The 27,338-nt window shown below is 49.7% G+C and overlaps 1 protein-coding gene and 1 long non-coding RNA gene across 13 annotated transcripts; one reads left to right on the top strand and one right to left on the bottom strand.

The window, feature by feature from the left end:
• Positions 1 to 1,377: 1,377 nt before the first annotated feature.
• ART1 (ADP-ribosyltransferase 1) lies at positions 1,378 to 22,649 on the bottom strand. 12 transcript variants are annotated; one of them, XM_065581871.1, is made up of 8 exons: positions 22,491 to 22,649; positions 13,502 to 13,566; positions 9,738 to 9,879; positions 7,932 to 8,095; positions 6,473 to 6,550; positions 5,239 to 5,995; positions 3,986 to 4,024; positions 1,378 to 3,862 (listed from the first exon to the last, which is right to left on the bottom strand). In XM_065581871.1, the coding sequence occupies exons 5-8, from the start codon at positions 6,542 to 6,544 to the stop codon at positions 3,768 to 3,770; spliced, it is 963 nt and encodes a 320-aa protein (XP_065437943.1). In that variant the 5' UTR covers positions 6,545 to 6,550; positions 7,932 to 8,095; positions 9,738 to 9,879; positions 13,502 to 13,566; positions 22,491 to 22,649; the 3' UTR covers positions 1,378 to 3,767. The 12 variants fall into 12 exon arrangements, with proteins under 12 accessions (XP_065437943.1, XP_065437945.1, XP_065437942.1 ...); XM_065581873.1 differs by lacking the exon at positions 9,738 to 9,879 and adding an exon at positions 18,519 to 18,593 and having other exon boundaries at positions 22,491 to 22,644; XM_065581870.1 differs by lacking the exon at positions 9,738 to 9,879.
• LOC135980971 (uncharacterized) lies at positions 15,915 to 19,994 on the top strand. Its single transcript, XR_010597939.1, has 2 exons — positions 15,915 to 16,810; positions 18,380 to 19,994. It is a non-coding gene; the product is annotated as an uncharacterized LOC135980971 (long non-coding RNA).
• Positions 22,650 to 27,338: the final 4,689 nt, after the last annotated feature.

Raw genomic sequence — 27,338 nt, 5'->3', positions numbered from 1 at the left:
ACTAGGGATAATGCCCAGCTCTTCACAGGGTCTGATGATCCTTGGGTTGCTGGTTTCAAGAACTCAAGGGAAAGGACACAGCCCAACTTGCATCCGAAGAAGTGAGGTTTTTACTCACGAAAGCTTATGCCCAAATAAATCTGTTAGTCTTTAAGGTGCCACCAGACTCCTTGTTGTTTTTGTAGATACAGACTAACACGGCTACCCCCTGATACTTGAGCCCAACTTGCTGGGGTGGGTTTTTTCCGCTCATGGTTTGTGATATGAATCCTGTTTGTGGTGTTTTTCCAATTTAATGCTGATGTCGTTTACCTCATGTTATTAAACATTTTCTGTTACACTCAGACTCCGTGCTTGCGAGAGGGGAAGTATTGCCTCTTAGAGGCACCCAGGGGGTGGTATGTAAATATCCCAGGTCACTGGGTGGGGGCTCGAGCCGGTTTTGCATTGCGTTATTGAAACGGAACCCCTAGATACAGAACCCGGCCCTTGTTGCTGCCAACTTAGATGGGCAGAAGGGTTACATACATAAACAGGATAATCATACTTAGCAAATCGTAACTTCCCCATTGACATGACATACTTTGTACAAGAGTTGTTGCACTTATATAAACAATGATAAAAATGGTCATATTCAATCATACAGCATCACACCATGTTCTCATCCCACGACAGAGCTACAGCTGCTAGCCACTTAAGGAAGGGGCATTGCCCGGGTTCTAGCGGGGCAAGCAGCTAGGACACGAGAGCCACTGGAAGCCGGGAAGAGCCGATAAAAACCTGTGTTAAGGAGCAGGGAGCCTGCTCCTTGTACACAGAAAGGAGGAAAGAGTTCTTTAAAAGTGAGAGGTGGATGTCTGTGAACTTGGCTGTTTCCTCCAAGCGTCGCCAGCCAGTCCACTTGGCTTCGAACAACCCGCTCAGCCAGGGGGTCTTTTGAGAGTCCCTGTGTTTTCTGGGACTAGCCCAGGGACAGAACTCCTGTGATGGGGTCACCAGGGTGCAACCTGGACTGTGGGACCACTGAGCCCTCTGTCCCACCAACCTGGGGTGTCCCTCTCTCACTGTGATGCTGAGTCAAGCCACAGACCTCTGGCAGGTACTGCACTTACACAGCCATCCACAGGCAGGGACACACCCAGCTGAGTTACATGAATGCTTCTCCCAGCCACTCATGAACTAACAATAGGGAGGCTCCAGACAATTCCCCCCTAGCGCCCCAGTCTTGCACCCCAGAGCTATACCGTCCTGCCCTGATCCGAAGCTGGCCAGTGTAAGTTCGTTACCCAGTCCGCCCCTCCCTCGTTGGGGAGAGGACACACACTAACCTTTGTAACCTGGTTGAGTTTTCCCAAGCACATCAACCAAAGCACACTGTTTTAGGTAAAGTATAAAACAAATTTATTAACTACAGAAAGATCGATTTGAAGTGATTATAAGTAGCAGGAGTAGAGATCAGAGTCGGTTATGTAAGAAACAAAAATAAAACGCAAAATAAAAGATAAAGTTCATTTGCACAAAGTGGAACAGCTCCAGCCAGAGAGACTGAGAGCCCCATCCAAAATCGCCATTTGCCTGGTGCTCAGGGCACTCGCGTGAGATGTAGGAGATCAGTGTTTAAGTCCCTGCTCCAAATCAGGTAGAAAAGAGATTTTGGATCTGGGTCTCCCGTGTCTCTCTCAGGCCTGGACGTCTAAATAATATGGGCGAACTAGAGTGCCTCTATTAAATATATTGATATTAATATACACCTCTACCCTGATATAACATGACCCGATATAACCCGAATTCGGATATAACGCGGTAAAGCAGTGCTCCGGGGGGGCAGGGCTGCACACTCTGGTGGATCAAAGCAAGTTCGATATAACGCGGTTTCACCTATAACGCGGTAAGATTTTTTGGCTCCCGAGGACGGCGTTATATCGAGGTAGAAGTGTAATAGGCATCACAGAAACTTGGTGGAATGAGGATAATCAATGGGACGCAGTAATACCAGGGTACAAAATCTATTGGAAGGACAGAACAGGTCGTGCTGGTGGGGGAGTGGCACTATATGGGAAAGAAAGCATAGAACCAAATGAAGTAAAAATCTTAAATGAACCAAACTGTGCCATAAAATCTCTATGGATAGTAATTCCATGCTTGAATAATAAGAATAGAGCAGTGGGGGTATCCTACCAACCATCTGACCAGCATGGTGATAGTGACTGTAAAATGCTCAGGGAGATTGGAGAGCCTATAAAAATAAAAAACTCAATAAAAATGTGGGATTTCAACTATCCCTAAATTGACTGGGTACATGTCACCTCAGGACAGGATGCAGAGATAAAGTTTCTTGACGCCTTAAATGACGGCTTCTTGGAGCAGCTAGTCCTGGAACCCACCAGAGAAGAGACAATTCTTGATTTAGTCCTAAGTGGAGCACAGGATCTGGTCCAAGAAGTGACTAGCTGGACCGCTTGGTAATAGTGACCATAATATACTTAAATTTAACATCCCTGTGGTGGGGAAAACACCACAGCAGCCCAAACACAGTAGCATTTAATTTCACAAAGGGGAACTATACAAAAATGAGGAGGTTAGTTAAACAGAAATTAAAAGGTACAGCGCCAAAAGTGAAATCCCTGCAAGCTGCATGGAAACTTTTTAAAGACACCATAATGGAGGCTCAACTTAAATGTATCCCCCAAATTAAAAAACATAGTGAGAGAACCAAAAAAGTGCCACCCTGGCTAAACAACCAAGTAAAAGAAGCAGTGAGAGGCAAAAAGACATCCTTTAAAAAGCGGAAGTTAAATCCTGTTGAGGAAAATAGAAAGGAGCATAAACTCTGGCAAAGATAGTGTAAAAATATAATTAGGAAGGCCAAAAAAGAATTTGAAGAATAGCTAGCCAAAGACTGAAAAAGTAATAGCTATTTTTTTTAGGTAAATCAGAAGCAGGCTAAAAAACCAGGGGGCCACTGGACGATCGAGGTGCTAAAGGAGCACTCAAAGACCATAAGGCCATTGCAGAGAAATTAAATGAATTCTTTGCATTGGTCTTCACAGCTGAGGATGGGAGGGAGATTCCCAAACCTGAGCCATTCTTTTTAGGTGACAAATCTGAGGAACTGTCCCAGATGGAGCTGTCAATAGAGGAGTTTTTGGAACAAATTGATAAATTAAACAGTAATAAGTGGCACAATGGGACTCTTGACAGCAGGGGTAAAGCTTCTCCATGCAGGAGACAGAACTTTCTCGGGGGACCAATGCAAGGCTGCCCCAGGAACTCAATGAGCTCAGTCTCGTAATGAGGAGACGGTTCTGGAGTGACATGATTGCATTCTATCAGCACTTATAACGGGGAACAGAAACTGGATTAGAGCGGGCTCTTAAAACTAGCAGGCAAAGGTCGAACAAGAATCGATGGCTGGGCGTTGAAGGTAGACAAATTGGGACTACAGACTAAGTGGAAATTTTTAACACTGAGGGTAATTGAACAATTTAGCAAGGATCAGGTGTATCTCCATCACTTGCCCCGTTTCAGTCAAGATGGGAGGTTTTTCCTCAAAGCTCTGCTCTGGTTCAAACAGGAATTAATCCCGGGCAGTTCTAGGGCCTGCGAGATGCAGGAGGTCAGGGCAGATGATCACAATGGTCTCTTCTGGCCTGAGACACCAGCAGATGGGATCCAGGGTTTCTTTCTTCATGTCCTTTTTCCTCGAAGAAATTTCTACCGAGTTTTAATGACAGCTCAGGGAGAGAGCGAGCATGCTGAGTAGGATGTCAAAGGAAGTCAGGTGTTCCCAAAGCGCTTGCCACCAGAAGAACTCCACTGAGGAGGTACAGGCACTGTCCACCAGAGGAGAAACTGCTCATTCCTGCAGATGCCAAGAAAGAGAATAAGAAAGAATTAGAGTGGGGGAAGGGGCTGGGGGGAAGAAGGGGGAATGTAAGCTCTGTGCTGCCCTCTAGAAGCATCAGATTGCCATTAATGTCCTTACCGGAGCTGAAAATGCATCTCCGGGTCTTGCATCTTTTCTCTGCCAAAGAAACCAACAACATTAAAACAAAAACAACCCAGCATGTCACTTTCACCTCCTTCTCTAGGCCAGGCCAGGTGGCCAATCCGCCGGGCAGCAGGGCTCCTTCCCCTGGGGGAGCTGTTTGGATTGAATTCTCCCACGCTAAGCTGCCTCTTTTGAGACTTCACTGGGGGTGGCACGGAGGGACAATGCAGGGAGGGTCACGTGGAAGAAGAAAGCGTTTCCATCCCTTGCTCTGGGCCATAACTGCACCATTCTCCTGGAGTTCTGCGGGAGGTACAGGCTCAGGAACCATCAGGCCATGGGGGTCAGTGAATTTCTCATCCACCAGGCATGCTTTTATTTGTATTGTGGTAGAACCTAAAAGCCCCCAACCAAGATCAGGGCCCTATTGTGCTGGGTGGGGCTCAGACGCCGTCCCTGGCCCAAAAAGCTCAGCCTTTCAATAGCCTAGGAGAGGGAGAAAGGAATTGCTCGTATCCCCCTATTACAGACGGGGAGTTGTTCAGAGAGATGAACTCACTCGCCCAAGGTTGTACAGGGCGTCCGCAGCGGGGTCGGGATGTGAGCTCAAGCCTTCAGAGTCCTAGTTCAGTGCCTTGCCTACAAGACTGTCCGTCCCCGCCCTCCGCTCCAGGCGGGAGCCTGGGGGCTCTGGGATAGGACCATCGTCTTGCATTGGACTGACCACTCATAACCAGCTTATCTCAGAGGCGGCTGCCCTCACCTCCTCCCAACAGGTGCCAGCTGATGGCTGGGATGGGATATGGGAAGGGGGCCCGTCAGGAGATTGACTCTGATCGCACTCCCCACTCATAGGCATCGCCTGGGCGGCCTTCGCTCTCCTGCTCCAGTTTGGTGCTAAGCAAAATGGAGTCAGCTTCATCCTGGTCCCACTTGAGGCCCAACCGCGACCACAGAACCGGAGCTGGCCTGGACCAGTGGCTCAGCTGGTGCCGCCTTGCTGCCAGTTCACACCGGCTGGAGATCTGGCCCTGTTTCCACCTGCAGACCCTTGTCTCTGACTCTCCTTCCACAGACTGAAACCCCAGCTTCAAACAGCTCTGATGGCTGAGTGAGTTTGGAGCATATAATTGGGCCAAACCATCCCCCCCAGTTCTTAATGGCCTCCAGGCCGGTGGAAGCTCAGACCAGGATCCCCAAGAGGCCACAGGGAGCGGGAGGCCGCTATCCCCGTGGATGGACATTACCTTTCACATACTCGCAGTTGTGGTTGCTGTAGCTGTCCAGGGACAGGAGCTGGATCAAGGTTCTGTCCTGAGCCCTGGTGAAGTTGGTGACCTTGAATTTCTCGAAGGGGGGGATCAGCACTTCGTCCTCGCCAGGGAAGAGGGAGAAGTTCTTGATGTTGACCCCGTAGCAGGTCTTTATGGAGAAGAACGTGTCCTGCCCGAAATTCAGGGCGCTCTCGTTCTTCAGGGACGTGGACGTGAAGTGGCCAAACCGGACGGGCTTGCGACTCTCGGTTTTGAAGCGGATGCCCCGGACTCCGCGGTACACCTGGTGGCACTTTGTGGGCTCGGAGGCCTTCAGGACGTGAAGGGCTCTGGTCAGGAGGAAGTGCAGGGTCTTGAAGTTGAAGTTGTTGAGGTAAAAGTCCCGGGTGCGGCCTGCCTCTCTCACGGCTGCGTTGAACTCCTGGTGAAGGGGCTGCTTGTGCAGGGGGCCTTGGCTGGTGTAGGCCAAGATGGCGATGGCGTACTCGGGCTTGAAGTCCCGCGGCATGTAGCTCCTGTCCTTCATCTCTTTCCAGCTGGAGGCTGCCTCCAGCCAGGTCTCGGCGTAGTTTCTGTTGTTGGCCAACTCGGTGCGGTTCAGCTCCCCCAGCTCGGCCTCCATCATGCTGGCGCAGTCCTTGTACTGGTCATCGAAGGAGCTGAGGGCCATGTCCAGGGTTGACTCTCTGACGGAGAAGAGGTCTCTCTTGCGGAGGGAGAAACATTGGACCTGAGGGCAGCAGGAGAACATGGTGACAGGCGCTGGCAACAGATGGTGGAGCAGGTCTTAGCCAGGCTACAGGGACAGCAATAGCCAAGTGACGGAGGTAAAGTGTTGGGGCAAGGGAGCATGAGGGGAAGGGTGATCCAGTGGTTAGGGTGGTAGCCTGGGATGCTACCTACTCTGCCACAGACTCCCTGTGGGACCTTGGTCAAGTCCCTTAGTCTGTCTGGGCCTCAGGTCTCCATCTGTACAATGGGGATACAGCTCTTCCCTGCTTCCCGGGGTGTGCAAAGATAAAGGGTCAGATCCTCAGCAGGTGTCAATGAGCCACAGAAGTCAATGGAGTTAGGCTGACTTATTGCAGCTGGGGGTCTAGCCCATAGAATTAGCCCTACACCCTGTTCATCTCAATGGAGTGTTTTTGCTGAACCCTAATGATGACGACATTGTTAACTGTTTAACTGCTGCGTGTTTTAGACATACCTGAGGGCCTTCCATGAAGATCCCAGCCAGCAGCAGGACAAAGACTGGTCTGAGACACTCCATCTTCGCCATCCACGTCTGGAAAAATAATACACTCAGTCCACAGCCAGTACAGACCGTGGCGAATCAGTAAGTGACTTATTCATACCAAGCTCCAGTCTGTGCAAGAGACAGAGGAAGAGCCACAAAACACCTGGGAGATGTTGGGAAGCGGTGGGAAGGTGGAGGCACACCTGTCCAGGCCATTGTCTCCCCCTGAAGACTACAGCTTTCTGGCCCTTTCTACAGGGATGCTAGAGCAATCTTATTTTTCACCCTGAGGCCCCATGCAAGACCTCAGCTTCTATGTGCTAGGTGCTGTACATACACACACAGCAAGAGAGAGTTCCCGCCCTGGGGAATTTCCAATCTCAAGACACAAGGCCAGAAGAGTGGAATTATCTGTATTTTACAGACAGGGAACTGTGGCTCGGAGAGACTCAGTGAGAAGATCCCATGGGACGTGTGAGGCTGAGCTTGCAGTTGATCGCAGATCTTCCCAATCCTAGCCCGGCGCTTTAACCATAAAGCCATCATCTTCCGCTAGGAGCCTGCTCAGAATTCATCACTGTGGGAACAGCCCTGAAGCCAAGAGTCTGGGACCAGGGATGCCTTTGGTCCCACAACACTTGGTTCTTTTACTCTCTCTCTCTGTCTCCCATCATGACAAGAGAGGCAAATCTGGAACCAAGAGAGGGAACAGTACCATTCACTGGGGTCCTCTAGGACAGCAGAAATACTCAGGAAGGGCTGAACCACTTTGAGCAACACAGGAATCAATGTGGCTATTCCCCTAGACCACAATCTAAGCCGTTTAGCGCAGCGGCTCTCACAACATTTTTGGTGGCCTCAATGTGCGGCCACTCACTCTTGCTCGTGGCTGCTCTGACAATTTTTCCTAAAATCAGCAGGTCTGAATGAGCTCTCCCCTGACATCTGTGCTTCTGTTTGGCTTCATCCCCATTCAAGGGGGTTAGACTAGATGACCCTGGCGGTCCCTTCTGACCCTGTGGTTCTATGATTCTGTGATCTAGTGATGCACTGGGGGAAAAGACTTCAGGAGCAGACCGTATTTGCATAGACACGCCCACTCTGCCTAAGTGTTCAGCAGGCAACCTGCTTTGCCAAAGTGATCTGTTTTGGTTGGTTTTGGATTACAATTCGCTTTGAATAACAACTTAAAAATGGCCACACTGGGTCAGACCAATGGTCCATCTAGCCCAGGGTCCTGTTTTTCAACAGTGGCCAGTGCCAGGTGCTTCAGAGTGAATGAACAGAACAGGGCAATTATCGCGTGCTCCATCCCATCGTCCACCCCCAGCTTCTGGCACTCAGAGGCTAGGGACATTTCAGAGCATGGTTTTGCATCCCTGCCCATCCTGACTAATGGCCATTGATGGACTATCCTCCAGGAACTTACCTAATTCTTTTTTGAACCTCGTTATAGTTTTGCCCTTCACAACAGACCCTGGCAAGGAGTTCCACAGGTTGACTGTGCGTTCGTAGAATCATAGAATATCAGGGTTGGAAGGGACCCCAGGAGGTCATCTAGTCCAACCCAGTGCTCAAAGCAGGACCAATCCCCTGTGTGTGAAGAAATACTCGTTGTGTGAAGAAATACTTCCTTATGTTTGTTTTAAACCTGCTGCCTATTAATTTCATTTGGTGACCCCTGGTTCTTGTGTTATGAAAAGGAGTAAATAACACTTCCTGATTCACTTTCTCCACACCAGTCATGATTTTATAGACCTCTATTATATCGCTCCTTAGTCATCTCTTTGCCAACCTGAACAGTCCAAGTCTTTTTAATCTCCCCTCATATGGAAGCTGTTCCATGCTCCTAATCATTTTTGTTGCCCTTTTCTGTACTTTTTCCAATTCTAATATATCTTTTTTGAGATGGGGCGACCACATCTGCACTCAGTATTCAAGATGTGGGCGTACCATGGATTTATATAGAGGCAACATGATATGTTCTATCGTATTATCTATCTCTTTCCTAATGGTTCCCAGCATTCTGTTTGCTTTTTTGACTGCCACTGCACATTGAGTGGACGTTTTCAGAGAACTATCCACAATGACTCCAAGATCTCTTTCTTGAGTGGTAACCGCTAATTTAGACCCCATCACTTTGAGTTTATAGCTGGGATTATGTGTAGGCAGGGGTGATGACATGTTGTTGTCCTTACTGTATGAGTAAAGGGCAGCTGAACTGTGCTTAGCCTGCCCTGCTTGAGAGGGTGACTCTAAACTGAACCTCACTTGTTGAGCCAGGGGTAGGGGTGCGAAATCCCACCGAGGATAGGAAGGGGGCAGGGACAAGTATTCCTATCTGACAGGGCGGAAGCTGTCTGCAGAGTCTTAGATACCCTCTGATTCTTTCCTCGCCAGCATTTAAAGTGTCAGGGTTCCCTCCCCACTCTGAACTCTAGGGTACAGATGTGGGGAGCTGCATGAAAGACCCCCTAAGCTTATTCCTAGCAGCTTAGGTTAAAAACTTCCCCAAGGCACAAATTCTTCCTTGTCCTTGGACTGTATTGCTGCCACCACCAAGTGATTTACACAAAGATTCAGAAGAAGGACCACTTGGAGTTCCTGTTTCCCCAAAATATCCCCCCAAGTCCCTTCACCCCATTTCCTGGGGAGGCTTGAGAATAATAGGTAACCAAGGTGAGCATAGACCAGACCCTTGGGTTTTTAGGACACTAAAAACCAATCAGGTTCTTAAAAGAAGAACTTTATTATAAAAAATAAAATAAAAGAAGCACCTCTGTAAAATCTGTAAAAAAAGGTAATTTTACAGGGTAATAAAAAGACTTAAAACACAGAGGATCCCCCTCTAGGCTCAATTTTAAAGTTACAAAACAGGAATAAACCTCCCTCTTGCCATAGGGAAAATTCACAAGCTAAAAAAAAAGATAATCTAACCCATATCCTTGCTATTACTTACGAATTCTGTAATTTTATATGTATCATTCAGGATCTTTTAAGGAGATGTTTTTCCTGCCCTGGTCCTCTCTCTGTCTCAAGAGGGAACACACACACACAAAGAGAGCAAACAAAGCCCCCCCTCCCCCCGCAGATTTGAAAGTATCTTCTTTCCCCATTGGTCCTTCTGGTCGGGTGCCAACCAGGTTAATTGAACTGATTAACCCCTTACAGGTAAGTGATTCTGTACCCCTGGCCAAGAGGGATTTTATATTACTGCATACATAAAGGTTCTTACCCTTCCCTTTATATTTATGACATAAAGACAGCGCTGACTAGACTCAATGGAGGGTCCTTGTTACTCTTCAGTGATTCCTGGAGCTGATGTCACTGATGGGCAGATCTAGGGGCCGAGCTGTCCGCCTGGTACAGGGACGGTGCTGGAGTGAGAGACGACTAAGAGGCCGTAGCACAGACATTCCTCACTGCCCAGCAAAATCCTGAAGCGCTGGGCTGGGTGGAGGAGCCGCGGAATGTGGCATCGCTGAAGAGGCAGCGAGCAGCGAGCAGCACCAGGAGGGAGAGAGAACAGAGGCGGCAGCAGCACGCAGCAGCAGAGGTAAGAGCAGCAGCCGTCAGTCAGTTGCAGAGGAGGTGAGAGCAGGAATGGCTTTGCTCTATCTCCCCTTTTCAGGGGCGGGAGGCGGAGCCATGTGAACGCACCTCTGGGTCTTCAAGCAGGACAACCAGCTGTGACCGGGGTGCAGCGGAGGGAGAGGGGAGCGGCGTGTTCAAGGGACATTTGTGCATCGGACTTTCCCACCGCAAGGGTGGGAAACTGAGGCACGGGACTGTGGGGTGGGTGTTTGCTTACGGTCACATGCAATGCACGTGCGGCGTTGTCCCAAATTAATGCTCAGTTCCCTTTCCCTGTTAATAAAAGCTCTCTCTAGTAGTGCACTTGTAACATCGACAGACCCGGGTCGTCAGTGAGTGGGATTGAACCTGGGACCTCTGGAGCTTAGTGCATGAGCCTCTACGCATGAGCTAAAAGCCACCTGGCTGTTAGCTAAGGCTGTCGAGCAGACTCATTTAACTGTCTCTAAGTGGTCTTGGTGCCACTAGATGGGACAGAACACCACACCCAGGAGGTGTGTGGGTTACACACTAACTTGCGAGAGGGGAAGTCTTGCCTCGTAGAGGTGCCCAGGGTTGCATCTAGTTTTCCCAGATTCCTTAGCAGGGCTCGAGCTGGTCCTGCTTCGTATTGTGAAGAGGAACCCCCTAGACACTGAACCCGGCCCTGGTTGCTGCCGACTCCACGCGGGAGCAGGGCTACATCACCCAGGGGGCAGCCACAAAGGGAAACGTTAAGGAACGAAGCCTCGCACAGGGTACGTTGGAGCTGGGAGATGAGTCCCAGATGGTGTAGATGCGCCCGGGTACACCTTAGACATAGCCGTGCGCCTGTGCTGGCAGGGGCAGCAGCTCGGGCTGGCTGCCCGAATACATACCCCGGGGTCGGGCGGGATTGTACTCGGGGCAGCCTGTCTGAGCCGCTGGGAACAGGCTGCGATTTTTAGAGGCTGGCTGAAGCAGAGCTAGTGCAGGTAGGTCTATGCAATCGCGCTGCCCAGCTCCACGTGGACGGGTCCATGGCAAAGGCCGTAGCGTGTACCAACATCACTTGCACGCTTCATCACGGGTAAAGTTTGGGGCTTGGCACTGAGTCCCCAGCCCCCACCCCGAGGAGTCTGAGCCCCTTCTCCTGGCTGCGGATGGTTCTCGGTTTCAGCAATTGACTTGACTGGACTGGATGGCCAAGTGTTTTCCTGTTGGGTCCCTCTTCGTCTTTAACACTTCAGTGCAGACAGTTACTCACCCCACCCCACCCCCGGGGCACGGCCCGTGTGTTCACAGGCGGCAGCGCAGTGCTTAGAGGGGCTGGGTGAGGTGTGGGGCAGGCTGGTGGGGCAGGCACGGGGCTGCCGGCGAGGAGGCTCGGCTTCTCCTCCCAGCTTTGCCAAACTCTTCTCTGTCGCCTTGGATAACTCGCTCCCTGTGCCTCTGTTTCCTAACCGGTAACGTGGAGGGAGAACAGCACTACCCCGGCTGTGAGGCTCAGCTCCTCGGCTGTACCTGCCTCGACAAGCACAGAGCATCGCTCGCTCCAGCATAAGGCACCTAGCTGCAGCGGTGATGCTGCTAAATGTCTAAGGTACGTCTGCCCTGGGTCCCAGGTGAGCCCAGGCTGTACAAACCCATCCAGAACCCTGGGTAATTCCTCCCCTGGCCAGCCCGTGCTGCTGCCGCTTCTCTGCTCGGAGTTGGCTAGATTCAAACTAGCCCAGGTGCCGGGGCAGCAGCTTTGTATAATTTTTGGTGGTGCCCAGAACAGGTCCAAGTCCCACCCCCGCCTTGTAAGCCGATAGATATTTTTAAAATCATGTAAAAATGCGAGGGCTCGGGGGTGGGGCTTGTGATGAGGGGTTTGGGGTGTGGGAGGGGTTCAGAAAGAGGGTTGGGGTGTGGGGTGAGGGCTGTGGGGTGGGGTCGGGGATGAGGGGTTCACGATGCAGGAGGGGGCTCCCGGCTGGGGCAGAGGGATAGGGTGTGGGGGGATGAGGGCTCTGGCTGGGGATGAGGGGTTTGGAGTGTTGGAAGGGCTCAGGGCTGGGGCATAGGGGTGGGGTTGGGGGGCGGGTGAGGGCTCTGGCTGTGGGTGCGGGCTCTGGGGTGGGACTGAGGATGAGGAGTTCAAACTTTGGGGTGCAGCAGGCAGGCTGCCCCGGGGCTGGGGCCAGAGAGAAGGACTCCCCCCAACTCTCTCCTGTAGCGGGGTGGTCACCCCGCTCCTGCCCGGAGGGGTAAAAGCAGCCTTGGGGAGGGCTGGGGCTGAGAGAAAAACCTAGGCTGATTGGGGGCGTAGCCTCAGCTGGGGCCACGCCCAATCAGGCCGCAGCTGGCCCTATAAAGGGGCTGTTCGGCTGGAGCTAAGAGAGTCTCTCTCTAGAGGTTGAGAGAGAAGGGCCTGGCTGCTGGGAGCTGAGCAGGGTACCTAGACTGGAGCAGGGCTGGGGAAAGGCCAGAGGAGCTGGGGAGCTCTGGCCTAGAAAACCCCCAGGCTGCAGGCCTTGCTAAAGGCCAGGAATGGTACTGGGGTTGCAAAGGTGTAGCCCAGGGTAGGTGGAGGCAGCACGTCCAAACCCTCCTTGCTGATGATGAGTGGCAATTACACTGCAGTCCGCCCCAGTGAGCGGGGGCTAGACGGGGACTGGGAGTAGCCAAAGACTGAGGCGAGGTGGGGATAGAGGGTTGGGGGTTCCCCGGGGAGGGGAGACCCAGCGAGACTGCAGGGGGCAGAACCCCGAGGGAAGGGGCACGGAGGTCCAGGAGGGACACCGGGACCAGCGGCAAGCTGAGACACCGGCCTGCAGAGGGCGCTCCGGAGGCTGGTGAGCTAATTCCCTGGATGACCAGCAGGGGGCCACACCGGTGAGTCGGCGCACTGTTACATCTCCCCACCGACAGCAGCGAGTTCTGGGGGAGGGGCCCTCCTCTCCCTCCCTGCAGCACACTCACCTCGCACCACTGTCACTGCACGTGCTCCTAGGGCCCATCTCAGGTCCAGGCAGCCCCCTCGCCTCCCCTGTGGTGGGTGCCGGGGTGCGGCTGCCATCACATGTGTGCCTCCTCCCCTGCTGCTGCCCCTCACTGGGGTGGGGGATGGGACTGCCCCTTGCCCAGCGTGGGGCAGGAGCGGTGAATGCGGGCGGAGGGGGGACCCTGTGCTGATGGAGGGTCTTGTCGGAAAAGGGAAGGGTCCGAGGGGGAAGGGCAGGGGCAGGGTCAGCCTGCCCTGGCACTAGTGATGGGGGGCACTAGGACCCTGCGGCGGCAGTGGATGCCAGAAGCCAGCAGAGCGGAGCGCAGCCCGGAGCTGCAGGGGGCAGCCGCCCACTTGAGACAGGGATGCTCCGGGGGCCGGGGGAGGCAGGCAGGGCCCGGGGAGAGACCCGGCGTCAAACATTGGTGGAGGCTCCAGTGGCCCATATAACTCACCGCCCCTGCTCAGGTGCGACCACACGAGCTGCAGTCGCTCCCTGGGATCACAGAGTAGGCGTCCCCTGAGGACAAGAAAACAAACAACCGCTGCTGCATTCCAGGAAAACTCCCAGAGACAAGGCGAGGGAGGGAATTTCTATTATTGGACCAACTTCTGCTGGGGAGAGAGACCAGCTTTGGAGCGCCACAGAGCTCTTCCGCAGGTCTGGGAAAGGAGCTCCCAGCATCACAGCTGAACGCAAGGTGGAAGGATTTTTTAGCATAAAGAGTTCACAGGTGTTGTGAGAGCCCATTCAAGGTGAAGTGGCCCGTTAACGCCCCTGCAGTCACAGGACAAAAAGAGAGGGGGGGTTAGTGGGTTACAAATTGTTGTAATAAACCATAAACCCACTGTTTCTGCTCAGTCCCCGATCACTATGCTCTCAAATGAACTCACTCAGGAAAAGGATAAAAGACAAAAACACTCGATCTATCACCTGTGGGTGAACACTCTTCACAAAGGCCTGTAGGAAAATGGGCCTGGCTGATCCCCATTTGCACCGACCATTAAATCAACATGAACTCGCCTTACAGGCCGCAAGCCTGAACCAAACTAAGTATTGTGTTCTCTGACAATGACAGTCAGGGTTATGACCAGAGGAGGGAGGGAGTCTGAGGAAAAGGGAGGATGGAAAGTCCCGGCGACTGCAATAATAGTGTGTGTGTTTATGACTGGTGAAATATAATAACCACTTGTGCAAAGCAATAAGCATTAAGTAACTAGCTAAAATGATTAATTACGCCTCTTCTTATTTTTTTGTGTATCTATGCCCCCCAATGGCATAAAACCCCATTGTGTCACTGTACCCTGCCTGGAACATTTGAGTAACAGGCACCCCAAATGATGCAAAGTAATGACAGTATCGGAAACTGCCAAGAAGCCCTCCACTCAATTTGCACCCTGTTCTGGGAAGATTGCAATAGAGTGCCAGGAAGAGCAGAAAGACCCTAACTCTCCTATTCCTATCAATGACGTGTAATATGTTTGCGGTTTTCGGCTTTAAAAAGGCAAAGTGTACTCCAAATCGGGGGAGTGGTTTCTAACTGCTACCCCCAACACGTTGGTATGTATTGCAATAAATGGGCCTCAGGTTTGAGTCTCTGATCAAAATGATGCGTGGGTGACTTTTTCCACAACAATTTGGGGCCTCGTCCGGGATCACTCGACGTCCCACCGGACCGGAGGACTGCGGAACACTTCCACACCGACCACAGGCACCAGGTAAGAGACCATTGTCTCTATTTCGGCTTCGGTGGGAAGCTGCCCGTAGGCTCTGGGTTTAGGTGAGGGTGCGCTGTAATCCGAACCTTTGTTGCTAAACTCATTTGCCTGACGCCTGTTCGTTTTGTGTGTGTCCGTTTTGTACCTTGTCTGTGTTGGGTTTTGTCTGTCCACTAAGTGTTTTCAACTTCGGGCACTGGTCCCCCTGAAGGGCGAAGGACGGCCACTGTAGACCCCGGAGGGAAGGGCCCTGGTGTGGCCGTGAGGGTTGGCAAAAAGTCCCACCGGCATTAGGCCAGTGGCGGAGAGTGCCGTAATGTTATCCCGGATTAGGTGTGTCATGTGTGTGTGGGTTGTGGGTTGCCCTGCCCTTGTTTCCCTCTTGATGCCTTAGGCCCCCTCCTCGCTCAGAGAGCGAAGAGGCCCCGGGAAACCGCCCATGAACTCCTAGGCAGTAGGGTAACCTATCACCTTCTCTTGAAGGTGGGCCGGTGCTCTCTGCTGGGGAAGGGGTGTGCGGGGACTGTGCCTTTCCTAGCCCCTCTGGTTTGGTTGGCCTGCGACCGAGTTCCTTCCCTAATTTTCCACTTGGAGCCGTGGGCTCCCTCCCCTTGCTCGGAGAGAAGGGGAGTCCCTGGAAATCGCCCGCCGTACCGGAGGCGATAAAGTATCCTACCCCATTCTCTTAAAGACGGGCCGGTGCTCTTTGCCGGAAGAGGGGTGTGCGAGGACCGCCCTTATAAACCCTCCCCGCTGGTGTGAATGCATTGAGGAAAGTGGCCTCGCCTGGTAAGAAAAAGGAAGCCTGGCCTTGCAGCGTAAGGAAAGTCGGTCTCGCCTGGTAATAAAGGAGACCTGGGCTTGGAAGAGGCCTCGCCGAAAAGGAGGTCTGGGCTTATGGTGCTAGTTGCATGTTATGTGTAACCTGTCTAATGTGTTTCTCGTTTATTGTAATATAGTAGTTGTTGAAAGGAGGCGGGTTGTACCCAACTCATCATAGAGGGACATAGTTAAGTGAAGGAGGTGGTCCATCCGGCGTTTACAATGGGAGCCTCTAATTCCAAACAGGGCCCCATGCTGCAAAAGGGCACTCCTGCCACATACATGCAAATTATGGTCCCTCAACTTGCAAGTTTATAAAAATTTGGAATAAGAATACTAAAAATAACCCTAGCCTGCAATTCCCCCCAGACAGAACTGGGCAGGGAGCTGCTGTCCAGCCCCCACAGGCCCAAGGGCAAGAAATATTAAGCGCCTTAAGTATCAAAAGTCCTTACACGTACCCCTAAGACAGCCTCCCTATATTGAGAAAATGCTCCTCTTGCACCATTTCACGGGCATTGGCGCTTCGGGTCAGGAGACCTTGGAGTCTGTGCGTGGACCTTGGTGTGACGTTGTGCAGTCTATATGGTTTTATAAAAACTTGATAATAAGTCAATATAATGTAACTGGGATAGTTTTAGAGAAAATACGGTAATAAGTGAATGTAACGTAACTGGAATATGCTTCATGCAAAAGGTCTCTTGTAAGGTATCATTACAAAGCTTATAATCTACTGAGTATGATCATCTGATTTGTATAAATGTACCACTCTTGTATCTAAAACTAGAAATATAAAATGTAACTCTGAGGGCCTATTGTAATTATGTAAAGTGTGGGCCATTAATGATGGTTTGGAATCTTGATGACTCCCATTGTCTGCAGATGGCTGTTTACCTGTGAATCTCCCTGTATATGTGTGTGCTGGCAAGTGAGTAATGAAGTCTTGCAGTGACATGTGATCATGTCACCTGAACTGGAATCCATCTTTAACCTGGTGCTTTTCCAGTGGGGGGGGGGGGGTGGAAACCCAGAGGGACAAAGGGTTCCCGCCTTATGCAAAAGATATATAAAGGGGTGGAACAGAAGAGAGAGGGAGAGGAGCCATCATGAAGAATCCCCTAGCTACCACCTGAGCTGGAACAAGAGCTGTACCAGGGGAAAGAATTGTGCCCAGGCCTGGAAGGTGTCCAGTCTGAGAAAAACTTACTGAAGCATCTCTGAGGGTGAGATTATCTGTATTCAGTTTGATTAGGCATAGATTTGCGCATTTTATTTTATTTTGCTTGTGACTTACTTTGTTCTGTCTGTTACTACTTGGAACCACTTAAATCCTACTGTCTGTATTTAATAAAATCACTTTTTATTTAGTAATTTACTCAGAGTATGTAATTAATACCTGGGGGAGCAAACAACTGTGCATACCTCTCTATCAGTGTTATAGAGGGCGAACAATTTATCAGTTTACTCTGCATAAGCTTTATGCAGGGTAAAACGGATTTATTTGGGTTTAGACCCCATTGGGAGTTGGGCATCTGAGTGCTAAAGACAAGCACACTTCTGGGAGCTGTTTTTGGGTAAACCTGCAGCTTTGGGACAAGTGATTCAGACCCTGGGTCTGTGTTGGAGCAGATGAGTGTCTGGCTCAGCAAGACAGGGTGCTGGAGTCCTGAGCTGGCAGGGAAAACAGAAGCAGGGGTAGTCTTTGCACATCAGGTTGCAGCTCCCAGGGGGGTTTCTGTGATCCAACCTGTCACACTTGGTCTCCCACGGAATTGTATCATCTGCTGTACCCCAAATGGTGTGTATCTGGATGTGCCTGATCCCGCTTACAATAAGGTCCTGGCAGTTTTGCAAAAGGACATTCTAGAGGGGGAGACCAACCCCAGCCCTTCCTCTTTGCAACAGGAACTGCTGGCTAGCCCCCCCCCCCTTATTGTGGGCTGATTGTGCCAACCCGGTTGGGTACATTGGGTCTGCCCAGCCAGCTGAAATTCACCCAGACCCAGCAAAACCCCTTCCCAAAGTGCCATAGTACCCTCTCTCAAAATAGACCAAGGAAGAAATTAATCACCTCCTTCATTTAGCTAATAGTTTAAATAAATAAAAGGGGGGTTAGCCAAAAAAGCCCACCCTCCTTGCTAAATTGGTAGTAAAACAATGCCTGTGCCCATGGGAAAAAAAAGTGAACCAGCAAGAAAAAAGAATCGGGCCCAGACAAGCAGGCAATCACAGTTTGAGGAAGTTAAAAAAAAAAGAAAGTAAAAAGTTAACTCTGTAGTTACTGAAGGAACCTAAACAGTAAAACTATGTACAAATGTTAAAAGAAGGTGTTATAAAAAGAAAATTCTTTGTTTCTTTGCAGCCATTCCTTTGGGAATGTCTGTAAATAATCCAGGCAAGAGGTTATTTAAGTAAAATCATTTGACTATAAACAAGTTAGTCAAATTTGCTTAAAAAAAACCCCCACTCCTGGTTTGTACAATCTTTGTTTTATAAGTTTAGAATTGGTGTTGTTTTAAAATCGTAAAGCCAAAAAATACTTTTGCCAAACAAAATAAACTAGTGTTGTTTAATTTTGGTATTTAGCATTTAATCCTTAAGGTAACTTAATGCTTTCAAAAGACCACTCCCAATCAAAAGACCGAACTCAGCCCTCATAAATTTCTAACAGGATCGCCTGATGTAACTACCATGTAACTGGCCCTAGGTCAAATGGACATTTATTTAATAAATACACAATGCTTAATTGTTGCCAGGTACTAACAAAATGTGTTGGGTCTTTTTATATACAGCAGCCCTGCCACCCGCTAAAACCAAAAGACTGTGTCTACATGGAGGTCCATCAGTGAGAAAACGCCCTGGCCCCGTGCTGAAAGACCCTTATCAGGTCCTGTTAATTAACACTGCTGCAAAGTGCTAAGAATTGATTACCTGCCCATGCGTCTCACTGTAATGGCTCTCCGACTGATGATTGGTCTATCTTTCCTTCTGGCGTTGTTGCTCCTTCTGGACAGCAGGAGTGAAGGACAAGGTAAACAGCTGGTAACCTCTCCTTTGTCCGCTGACAAACCCACTGGATTTTGCTAAGAAAACAACCTCTCCACCTGGGGACATAATAAAGCCTCCAACCAAGCAAGGTGATTGTGCTGGTAACTCCTCCCTTGCAGCCTCATTGCCGGACAGCTAAGTGAACTAAGACTACGAAATGTCGAAGAATAGCTTGCGGAAGCTAGCCAAAATTACCTGAAGATAAAACTTTTAATATTCCTCAGCCTCTCCTCCTTAACGAACTTAGGGTGGGGAGGGGAGAAGGGAAAAGTAATATTTTTTTTCTCTCTAAATCTTAGCCAATTAGTAGCCTCCAATTTAGCCTGTACCATGTTGTAATCGTATTACCAACGCACAGTTACTTCAGGTTCCGGCTGAAGTTGGTAAATTGCATGTCATTTCCGCCCTTAGTTCAATAACCCAAAGGTTGCTAACAGAAATGGTATTAAATATCACCGGTGCTGCAAAGGCATTGCCATGGAACTTGGCATGTCCAAAAGTTCAACATTTCCTAAACAACTAGTTAATGACCATTCAAAGTAATCTCGAACAACAGGCCTGGCCCACTGCCCTTGCAGACATCTCGAAAGTAGCACCTAATCTGTGGCCATAAAGGCACACGTAAAAGTGTGAACAATTGCAGTGCTCCTTCCAAGCATACAGGCCGGTCGAAAGAATTTGGGCTCCCGCATACCAAATCCTGCCAGGGCCGTAGAAAGAATGCCTGTAAAATTAAGTAATTCACCAAAACATTTAAAAAAAAAAATAACCCACCTGGTATGCCTGACCGAATAACAAGGCTGGACTCAAGAAAGTTCAGTACGCACTGAAAGATGGGACAAAGGTTGTAAGCCCATTCAGTGTCAGTACCCCTAGCATCAACTCCCTTAAACAGGCCGGCACCAACCTCGGCACTCCCGAGCTGGCCAGTTCACAATTCTCAGCCGTGTCCAGCAACAATTATTGCGCTATGCACCCCGCAAAAACGGATCTGGGTGCTGCCTTCTTGGCATCAGAGGAGGGAGATTGTGGGGAAAATGGGCCTGTCTGACCCCCATTTGCACCGACCATGAAATCAACATGAACTCGCCTTAAAAGCCGCAATCCTGAACCAAACTAAGTATTGTGTTCTCTGACAGTGACAGTCAGAGTTATGACCAGAGGAGGGAGGGGGGCCGGGGAAAAGGGAGGATGGAAAGTCCCGGCGACTGCAATAATAGTGTGTGTGTTTATCACTGGTGAAATATAATAACCGCTTGTGTGAAGCAATAAGCATTAAGTAACTAGCTAAAATGATTAATTATGCCCAGGGCCGTGCTACCATTAAGGTAAACTTGGCGGTTGCCTGGGGCGCCAAGATTTGGGGGCGCCAAAAAGCGGAGCCCCCAATTTTTTTTTACAGCATTCCTACGCCCCCTCCCCGAGCGCGCGGTCGCTGCTCCACTTCTCCCGCCTCCCAGGCTTGCATCACCAATCAGCTGTTTGGTGCCGCAAGCCTGGGAGGGGAGGAGAATTAGAGCGGGGGCGGCGTGCTTGGGGAGGAGGCGGAGCAGAGGTGAGCTGGGGTGGGGAGCTGCCGCACGGCTCCCCGGGCCAGGGGGGGTGGGGAGCTGTCACGGGGGTGCCGCAGGGCAGGGGGGGGAGCTGCCGCAGGGCTCCCCACCTCAGCTCACCTCTGCTACACCCCCTCCCCGAGCACGCCGTCGCTGCTCCACTTCTCCCGCCTCCCAGGCTTGCGGCACCAATCAGCTGTTTGGCGCCACAAGCCTGGGAGGGGAGGAGAATTAGAGCGGGGGCAGCATGCTGGGGGAGGAGGCGGAGTAGAGGTGAGCTGGGGTGGGGAGCTACCGCATGGCTCCCCGGAGGGGGTGCCTCAGGGCGGGGGGGAGGGAGCTGTCGCGGGGGGGCACCTCAGGGCGGGGCGGGGGGGTGGGGAGCTGCCGCAGGGCTTGGAGGGAGGCGCAAGGTGGAAGTTTCGCCTAGGGCACAAAACTTCCTTGCACCGGCCCTGATTACACCTCTTCTTATCTTTTTGTGTATCTATGCCCCCCAATGGCATAAAACCCCATTGTGTCACTGTACCCTGCCTGGAATATTTGAGTAACAGGCACCCCAAATGATGCAAAGTAATGTCAGTATCGGAAACCGCCAAGAAGCCCTCCACTCAATTTGCACCCTGTTCTGGGAAGATTGCAATAGAGTGCCGGGAAGAGCGGAAAGACCCTAACTCTCCTATTCCTATCAATGACGTGTAATGTGTAATATGTTTGCGGTTTTCGGCTTTAAAAAGGCAAAGTGTACTCCAAATCGGGGGAGTGGTTTCTAACTGCTACCCCCAACGCATTGGTATGTATTGCAATAAACGGGCCTCAGGCTTGAGTCTCTGATCAAAATGATGCGTGGGTGACTTTTTCCACAACAGGCCAGAGAAGAGCAACAAAAATGATTCAAGGTCTAGAAAACGTGACCTAGGAGGAAAGATTGAAAACATTGGGTTTGTTTAGTCTGGAGACGAGAAGACTGAGGGGGGACATGGTAACAGATTTTAAGTACATAAAAGGTTACAAGGAGGAGGGAGGAAAAATTGTTCTCCTTAACATCCGAGGCTAGGACAAGAAGCAATGGGCTTAAACTACAGCAAGGGCAGTTTAGGTTCCTAACTGTCAGGGTGGTTTAGCACTGGAATAAATTGCCTAGGGAGGTTGTGGAATCTCTGTTATTGGACATTTTTAAGAGCAGGTTAGACAAACACCTGTCAGGGATGGTCTATTCTAGATAATACTTAGTCCTGCCATGAATTCAGGGGACTGGACTAGATGACCTCTCGAGGTCCCTTCCAGTCCTACGATTCTGTGATTCTATCACTCTATCGCTGACCTTTCAGTCCTTATCCTCAAAGGAAACCTGCACAACACTTTCAAAAGACAAGCCTGGGAGCTTAAATTCATTACTCTGCTATACACGGAAACTCATGGCCTGAGCAGAGATGCTGGATTTATGGCTTATTACAAGGATCTGTAACCCACTCACCCCCTCTTTTTGTCCTGTGACTGCAGAGGTGTTAACGGGTCACTTCAACTTGAATGGGCCCTTCCACTATGTGCTAACTACTGCAACCCTTCCACCTGGCATTATGCTGTGACACGCTGAGGACCCTGCCCAGCCCTGAAGATCTGTGCGGCTGGAAAGCTTGTCTCGCCAACAGAAGTTGGTCCAATAAAAGATATGACCTCACTCAGCATGTCTTTCTAATACCCGGGGTCAGCATAGCTGCAACTACACTGCATACAGGAAAACTCCCATGCCTTTGTGTCTCCTGCGCACATCCCCTTGTACAGCCCCTTCGTTTAGAAAACTCCGGTTCTACAAGTGTGTTTGGGCGTTCTCTGGAGACTCTGCATTAAACACCTTCATGCAAGACAGACACGTTTCCTCAGCTAGTGCACGACTGTACTTTATTGGGCTGCGAAATGCGTGGGCCCTGTGCAACCGCAATACAAACAGTCAGCAAGTTGGAATACAAATATTCTACTTGTGGAAAGAGAGAGAGGCAGCAGCGGAGTGCTCCGAGGACCTCTCCATAGAGATGAAAACCCTTATCATGTCACACTCCCCTGCGACCCTAAATAACACCCTGCCAGGTACGGAGCAGTCGGAACGATTGACAGGTTGATTTCTGTCTTAGCTGGCCCAGGAAATACTTAGAAGTTTCTTGGACAAGTGGAGTCATAAAATTAAAGCCCTGATTTAACACCGTCCCACCCCGGCCGTTAAAAAGTTCACTTTGGGCTGGGGGCTGAAATTGACAAGACTTCTGGGCTGGCCGGCTGAGTTGGAAGAAGTGAGAACTTTTACCTGGGTTCTCCTTGCCCCAGAATCAGGCAGGGAATAATTGGGGCGTCTCTGTTTCCCCCAGCTCCTGTGGCGTAGCGGCTGCTCTTCGCTCTGGGGCCCTGTGGACATGACAGCTGAGAAGCAGCTGTTTTTTCTTTTTAAGGCAATCGCCAACTGCATTAGCCCAGGTCTGGAGCTGATCCACCCCTTCTGCTAGGCTATTTATATCCCGGCAGGGGCTTCACGAATAAGGTTTGTTAACGTATTGTGTCTCTAGCTGGGCTGGGATAATACTGCTAGGCAATTCCCTTGCACAAACCGAATGTACTCTAATGGGCTTAAGGATCCCCAGCTGCGTGGCTTAGCTGGCAGATGAGCGGCAGCCCCAGAGATTAGGGGAGGCAGCCCTGCCTTTTGCCGGGGAAGAGAGCAATTATCCCTCCCCCCACAAAGTGGCTTCTTTTCGAACCAGCAATGTCTCGTGACTTGGTGTTAATGCTAATAGGGATCCCACACGCCAGTCACATCCCCTGTCACAGCGGCCACGTGTATTACGGGAGCGCTAGGAGGCCCTCCGTTGAGATCAGGGCCCTCTTGTGCCAGAAGCTGTATCTGGCATATGCAGTAAGTGACAGTCCCTGGCCCACCGCGCTCGTGATCTAACCAGGCCACGGAAACGTTATACCCATTATACAGCTGGGAACCATTGCAGGCCTTGCCCAAGAACGTCCCTGGCGGCTGGGGCAGAGCTAGGCCTACGTTGCGTCAGAGCGTTCAGAACATTAGCCCTGCCACTCTGAGGCCGGAGACCCTCACCCAGTGACCCCGACATGGATTAGACTAAAGCGTTTCAGTCCTCCGGAGACTAAACTGTTGTAGCCACAGGCAGCAAACAGGAGGGACTGAGGGGCCACCAGTGCCAATCAGATGAGAGATGCTCAGATGATCCCAGCAGGTGACCAGCACCCCAGGCTGCAGTGACTCCCCTGCCCCAGTCCCCGCCAATCTGACCTGGTGGAAATCTGGTGACCAGTTATACCCTGAGTACATGAGCCAGACCCACCAGCCAGACATTTAAGAAAGGATTCTCTATACCACCCTAGGGCACTGGTCTGCCCTGTCCAGTGTCCCTTCTCCAGCTGTGGCCAATCCCTGAAGCTTCAGAGGAAAGTGAAACACATCCTGTCCAGAATACATCTAGCAAATTAGGCATGGGAGGTGAGGAGGAGGAAGATGGAATTCCTTCCTGACCGTGCAGGTGGTTGGCTGAAGCCCTGAAGCATGAGATTTGATTATAGTCATTGTCTTAATGCAGAGCTGCTAGTGTTATCAGTATGCTGAAGCTAATGCAGGCCATCCTGTTCTCCCCATGGCCCAGGAAGGAAGGGGATGAACAAGGGGACTCTCAGATTCCAAGGCCAGAAGGTGCCACATTAGTGGTTCATAGAGCTCCTCAGCCAGTTCCTTTATGAGCCTTGGGTATAAATTTTCCAGGCCTGTTGATTTGAAAGCATTTAATATGAGCAGATGCTGCCACACCTCCTTTTTGGTTACAGATGGTAAAAGTTCTAATCCAGCCACATCATCATCTGGGATGGATACATCTACCTACTTCATTCCAAACACAGATCAGAAATACCTACTGAACATTTCTGTATTTTTAACCTTGTTTACCATCTGTGTCTAGCAATGGACATATGCCTGTCCTCAGGTTCCTTTTGTTCCTAATATGTTTAAGAAATGCCTCATTATTATCTTTAACTCTTGGCCATTGAGAGTTCACTGATTTCTTTAGCTTCCCTTATCAGTCACCTACATTTTTGAACTTACCATTTGTTTCCCCTTTTTTCTATCCTTTATATCTATATATCACGGGGTAGCCATGTTAGTCTGTATCTACAAAAACAACAAGGAGTCTGGTGGCACCTTAAAGACTAACAGATTTATTTGGGCATAAGCTTTCGTGGGTAAAAACCTCACTTCTTCAGATACATCATGCCCAAATAAATCAGTTAGTCTTTAAGGTGCCACCAGACTCCTTGTTGTTTTTTTATCTATATAGTTCATTGCCATTTCTACAGCTCCTTTAAACCAGGATGGCTTCTTGCCCAGCATAACTTTTTTTCATGTGTGTGTAATTGTGGATTTTCGGGGTATCTTTTAGGATATTTTGAACAATGTCCAATTTTCATCAATGTTTCCCACTTTGGATTTATGTTCTTAGTCAGTTATGCCAGCAATGGATTTAAACTTAGGAAAACTGGCCTTTTAAAATTGCAAATGTACGGATGACTCGTAAGTGCCACTTTCTGTTTGCACAAGGTAAATGCAACCAGATCATAATCACTGGTACCTAGGCAACTGCTAATTTTTAGGTCACCAATTAACTCTTCTTTGTCGGAATGAGATCCAGTATTGAGTTACTCTGTGCTGGGTGCAGGACTTTCTGTGTTAAGAAATCATTATCTATTATGTTTAGAAATTCCAAGGAAGTTTTGTTACTGGCCACAGTAGGTGTCCAGCGAGTGTCCTCCAGATTGAAGTCCCCATGATAAACTAGTCATCTCTTGAAACCAGAACCCAGGATAGTGTCTCAACCATATGACCACCCTATCTGAGCCTGTGTATTCCTTATTGCTGGTTTCATCTCACATGGATTTATCCAGCAGGGGGTGTTATGCATCACATCCTTGAGGGGGACTGTGCACCCATTCCCAGCATCACAAAGTTGTAGAGATCTTCCTGAAGCTTTATGGTGTAGATTTGTCCCCAGTTTTAGAATTAATAATTGCGGGAGAAAATACACCCAGGGCTCACGCAGGACCTGAGTGGTTTCTGGGCCTCTGTACAGGGGGAAACTTCACCCATAAAGTTTTGCACAGTCCTGGATTCTCCTTCAGATGGCAAGAGAAAAAGAACTCAAAGATTCCAATCTTTAGATTGGGTGGGAGGGATAGCTCAGTGGTTTGAGTCTTGGCCTGCTAACCCAGAGTTGTACGTTCAATCCTTGAGGGGGCCATTTAGGGAACTGGGGTAAATATCTGTCTGGGGACTGGTCCTGCTTTGAGCAGGGGGTTGGACTAGATGACCTCTTGAGGTCCCTTCCAATCCTGATCTTCTATGACCACAGCCAGTTGCTGCAACTAATGAACAGCCCAATGACTTAGTCATGATGTGTTTGGATCATATAATAAAAAACCCAACACAATTCCGAGACACTTAACAGACGGGTACCTATGGAACTTTAACAGTGTAAATTTTATAAAAGGTGTCATAACTATAAAGGGAAGGGTAATAGCTGTCCTGTGTACAGTACTATAAATCCCTCCTGGCCAGAGACTCCAAAATCCTTTTCCCTGTAAAGGGTTAAGAAGCTCAGGTAACCTGGCTGGCATCTGACCTAAAGGACCAATAAGGGGACAAGATACTTTCAAATCTTGGGGGGGGGAAGGCTTTTGTTTGTGTTCTTTGTTTGGGAGAGTGTTCGTTCTCGGGGACTGAGAGGGACCAGACATCAATCCAGGTTCTCCACATCTTTCTAAGCAAGTCTCTCCTATTTCAAACTTGTAAGTAAATAGCCAGGCAAGGCGTGTTAGTTTTCCTTTGTTTTCTCAACTTGTAAATGTACCTTTTACTAGAGTGTTTCTCTTTGTTTGCTGTACTTTGAACCTGAGACTAGAGGGGAGTCCTCTGAGCTCTTTAAGTTTGATTACCCTGTAAGGTTGATTTCCATACTGATTTTACAGAGATGATTTTTACCTTTTTCTTTAATTAAAAACCTTCTTTTTAAGAACCTGATTGATTTTTTCCTTGTTTTAGATCCAAAGGGGTTTTGGATCTTGATTCACCAGGAGTTGGTGGGAGGAAGGAGGGGAATGGTTAATTTCCCCTTGTTTTAAATCCAAGGGGTTGGATTTGTTTTCACCAGGGATTTGGTGAAGGTTTTTCAAGGTTTCCCAGGGAGGGAATCCATTGAAAATGGTGGCAGCCGAACCAGAGCTAAGCTGGTAATTAAGCTTAGAAGTTTTTATGCAGGCCCCTACATTTGTACCCTAAAGTTCAAAGTGGGGATCTCAGTCCTGACATGGTGAATAGCGGTGGGATCATTTTAAACCCAAAAGCCAGTGAGATTTTTTTTTCCTTCTAGCTGCTTGGAAAGCCGAGCTGGAAGTAGATAGATGCATATCTTATCTCTCCTTGCCTGAAGGCAGAGGTGTTAAGTTTTTTTTTTACAGGTCCTTTGTTAAGAGAAGGGTTCAATTAGCAAATGACTGGTAAAAGGTATTTACAAGCTGAATTGTTTTTTTTTCTTTTTACATCCTCGGGAGTAGCTAGTTAGAAAGTTACTGTTAACTCTGCAGCAGCCAGAGCTGAGAGCTTCCCAGTTTCAGCCCACTGCAGAGGGGGTTACCCAGCACAAGAAAACAGGAAAATGACTACCAAAGAAGTAGCTAACAAAATAGAACTGGCCAAACTAGAAGCAGAAGAAAATGAAAGAAAACATCAGAGACTGCTTCAATTAGCAAAACTCGAGACAGAGCAGAGAGAAAGAGAAGAAAAAGCCAAAAAGGAGGCCCATGAAAGAGAGATGGAGCTGGAAAAAGCCAAAGAGGAGGCTCACAAGAGAACTATGGAGCTGAAAGAAAAAGAGATGGAGGAGAGAGAAAAAGAAAGGAAGCATGAACTGGAAGTGGCAAAAGCTAAGCAGGATGCACCAGCCAATGCTAACAACCCCCCTCCCGGTACCACTTCCCATCCCAGAAAATTCCCCATCTACAAGGCAGGCGATGATACTGAGGCCTTCTTAGAAAATTTTGAAAGGGCCTGCCTTGGATACAGCATCACTGCAGACCAGTACATGGTAGAGCT

The sequence above is a fragment of the Chrysemys picta genome, chromosome 1 (assembly GCF_011386835.1).
Source record: "Chrysemys picta bellii isolate R12L10 chromosome 1, ASM1138683v2, whole genome shotgun sequence".
Classification (NCBI taxonomy): Eukaryota; Metazoa; Chordata; order Testudines; family Emydidae; genus Chrysemys; species Chrysemys picta.
This window is presented reverse-complemented; position numbering and strand designations above follow the sequence as displayed.

Bases quoted from the DNA above. Each gene is read 5' to 3' on its own strand.
- ART1 (XM_005313663.4), bottom strand. From the start codon at position 22,598: ATGTCCACAGGGCCCCAGAGCGAAGAGCAGCCGCTACGCCACAGGAGC. The intron at 4,025-5,238 runs GTAATGTCCATC...TTTCTTTGGCAG, and splicing joins CAACTGCGAGTATGTGAAAG to AGAAAAGATGCAAGACCCGG. The intron at 3,863-3,985 runs GTAAGGACATTA...TGGCATCTGCAG, and splicing joins GAGATGCATTTTCAGCTCCG to GAATGAGCAGTTTCTCCTCT.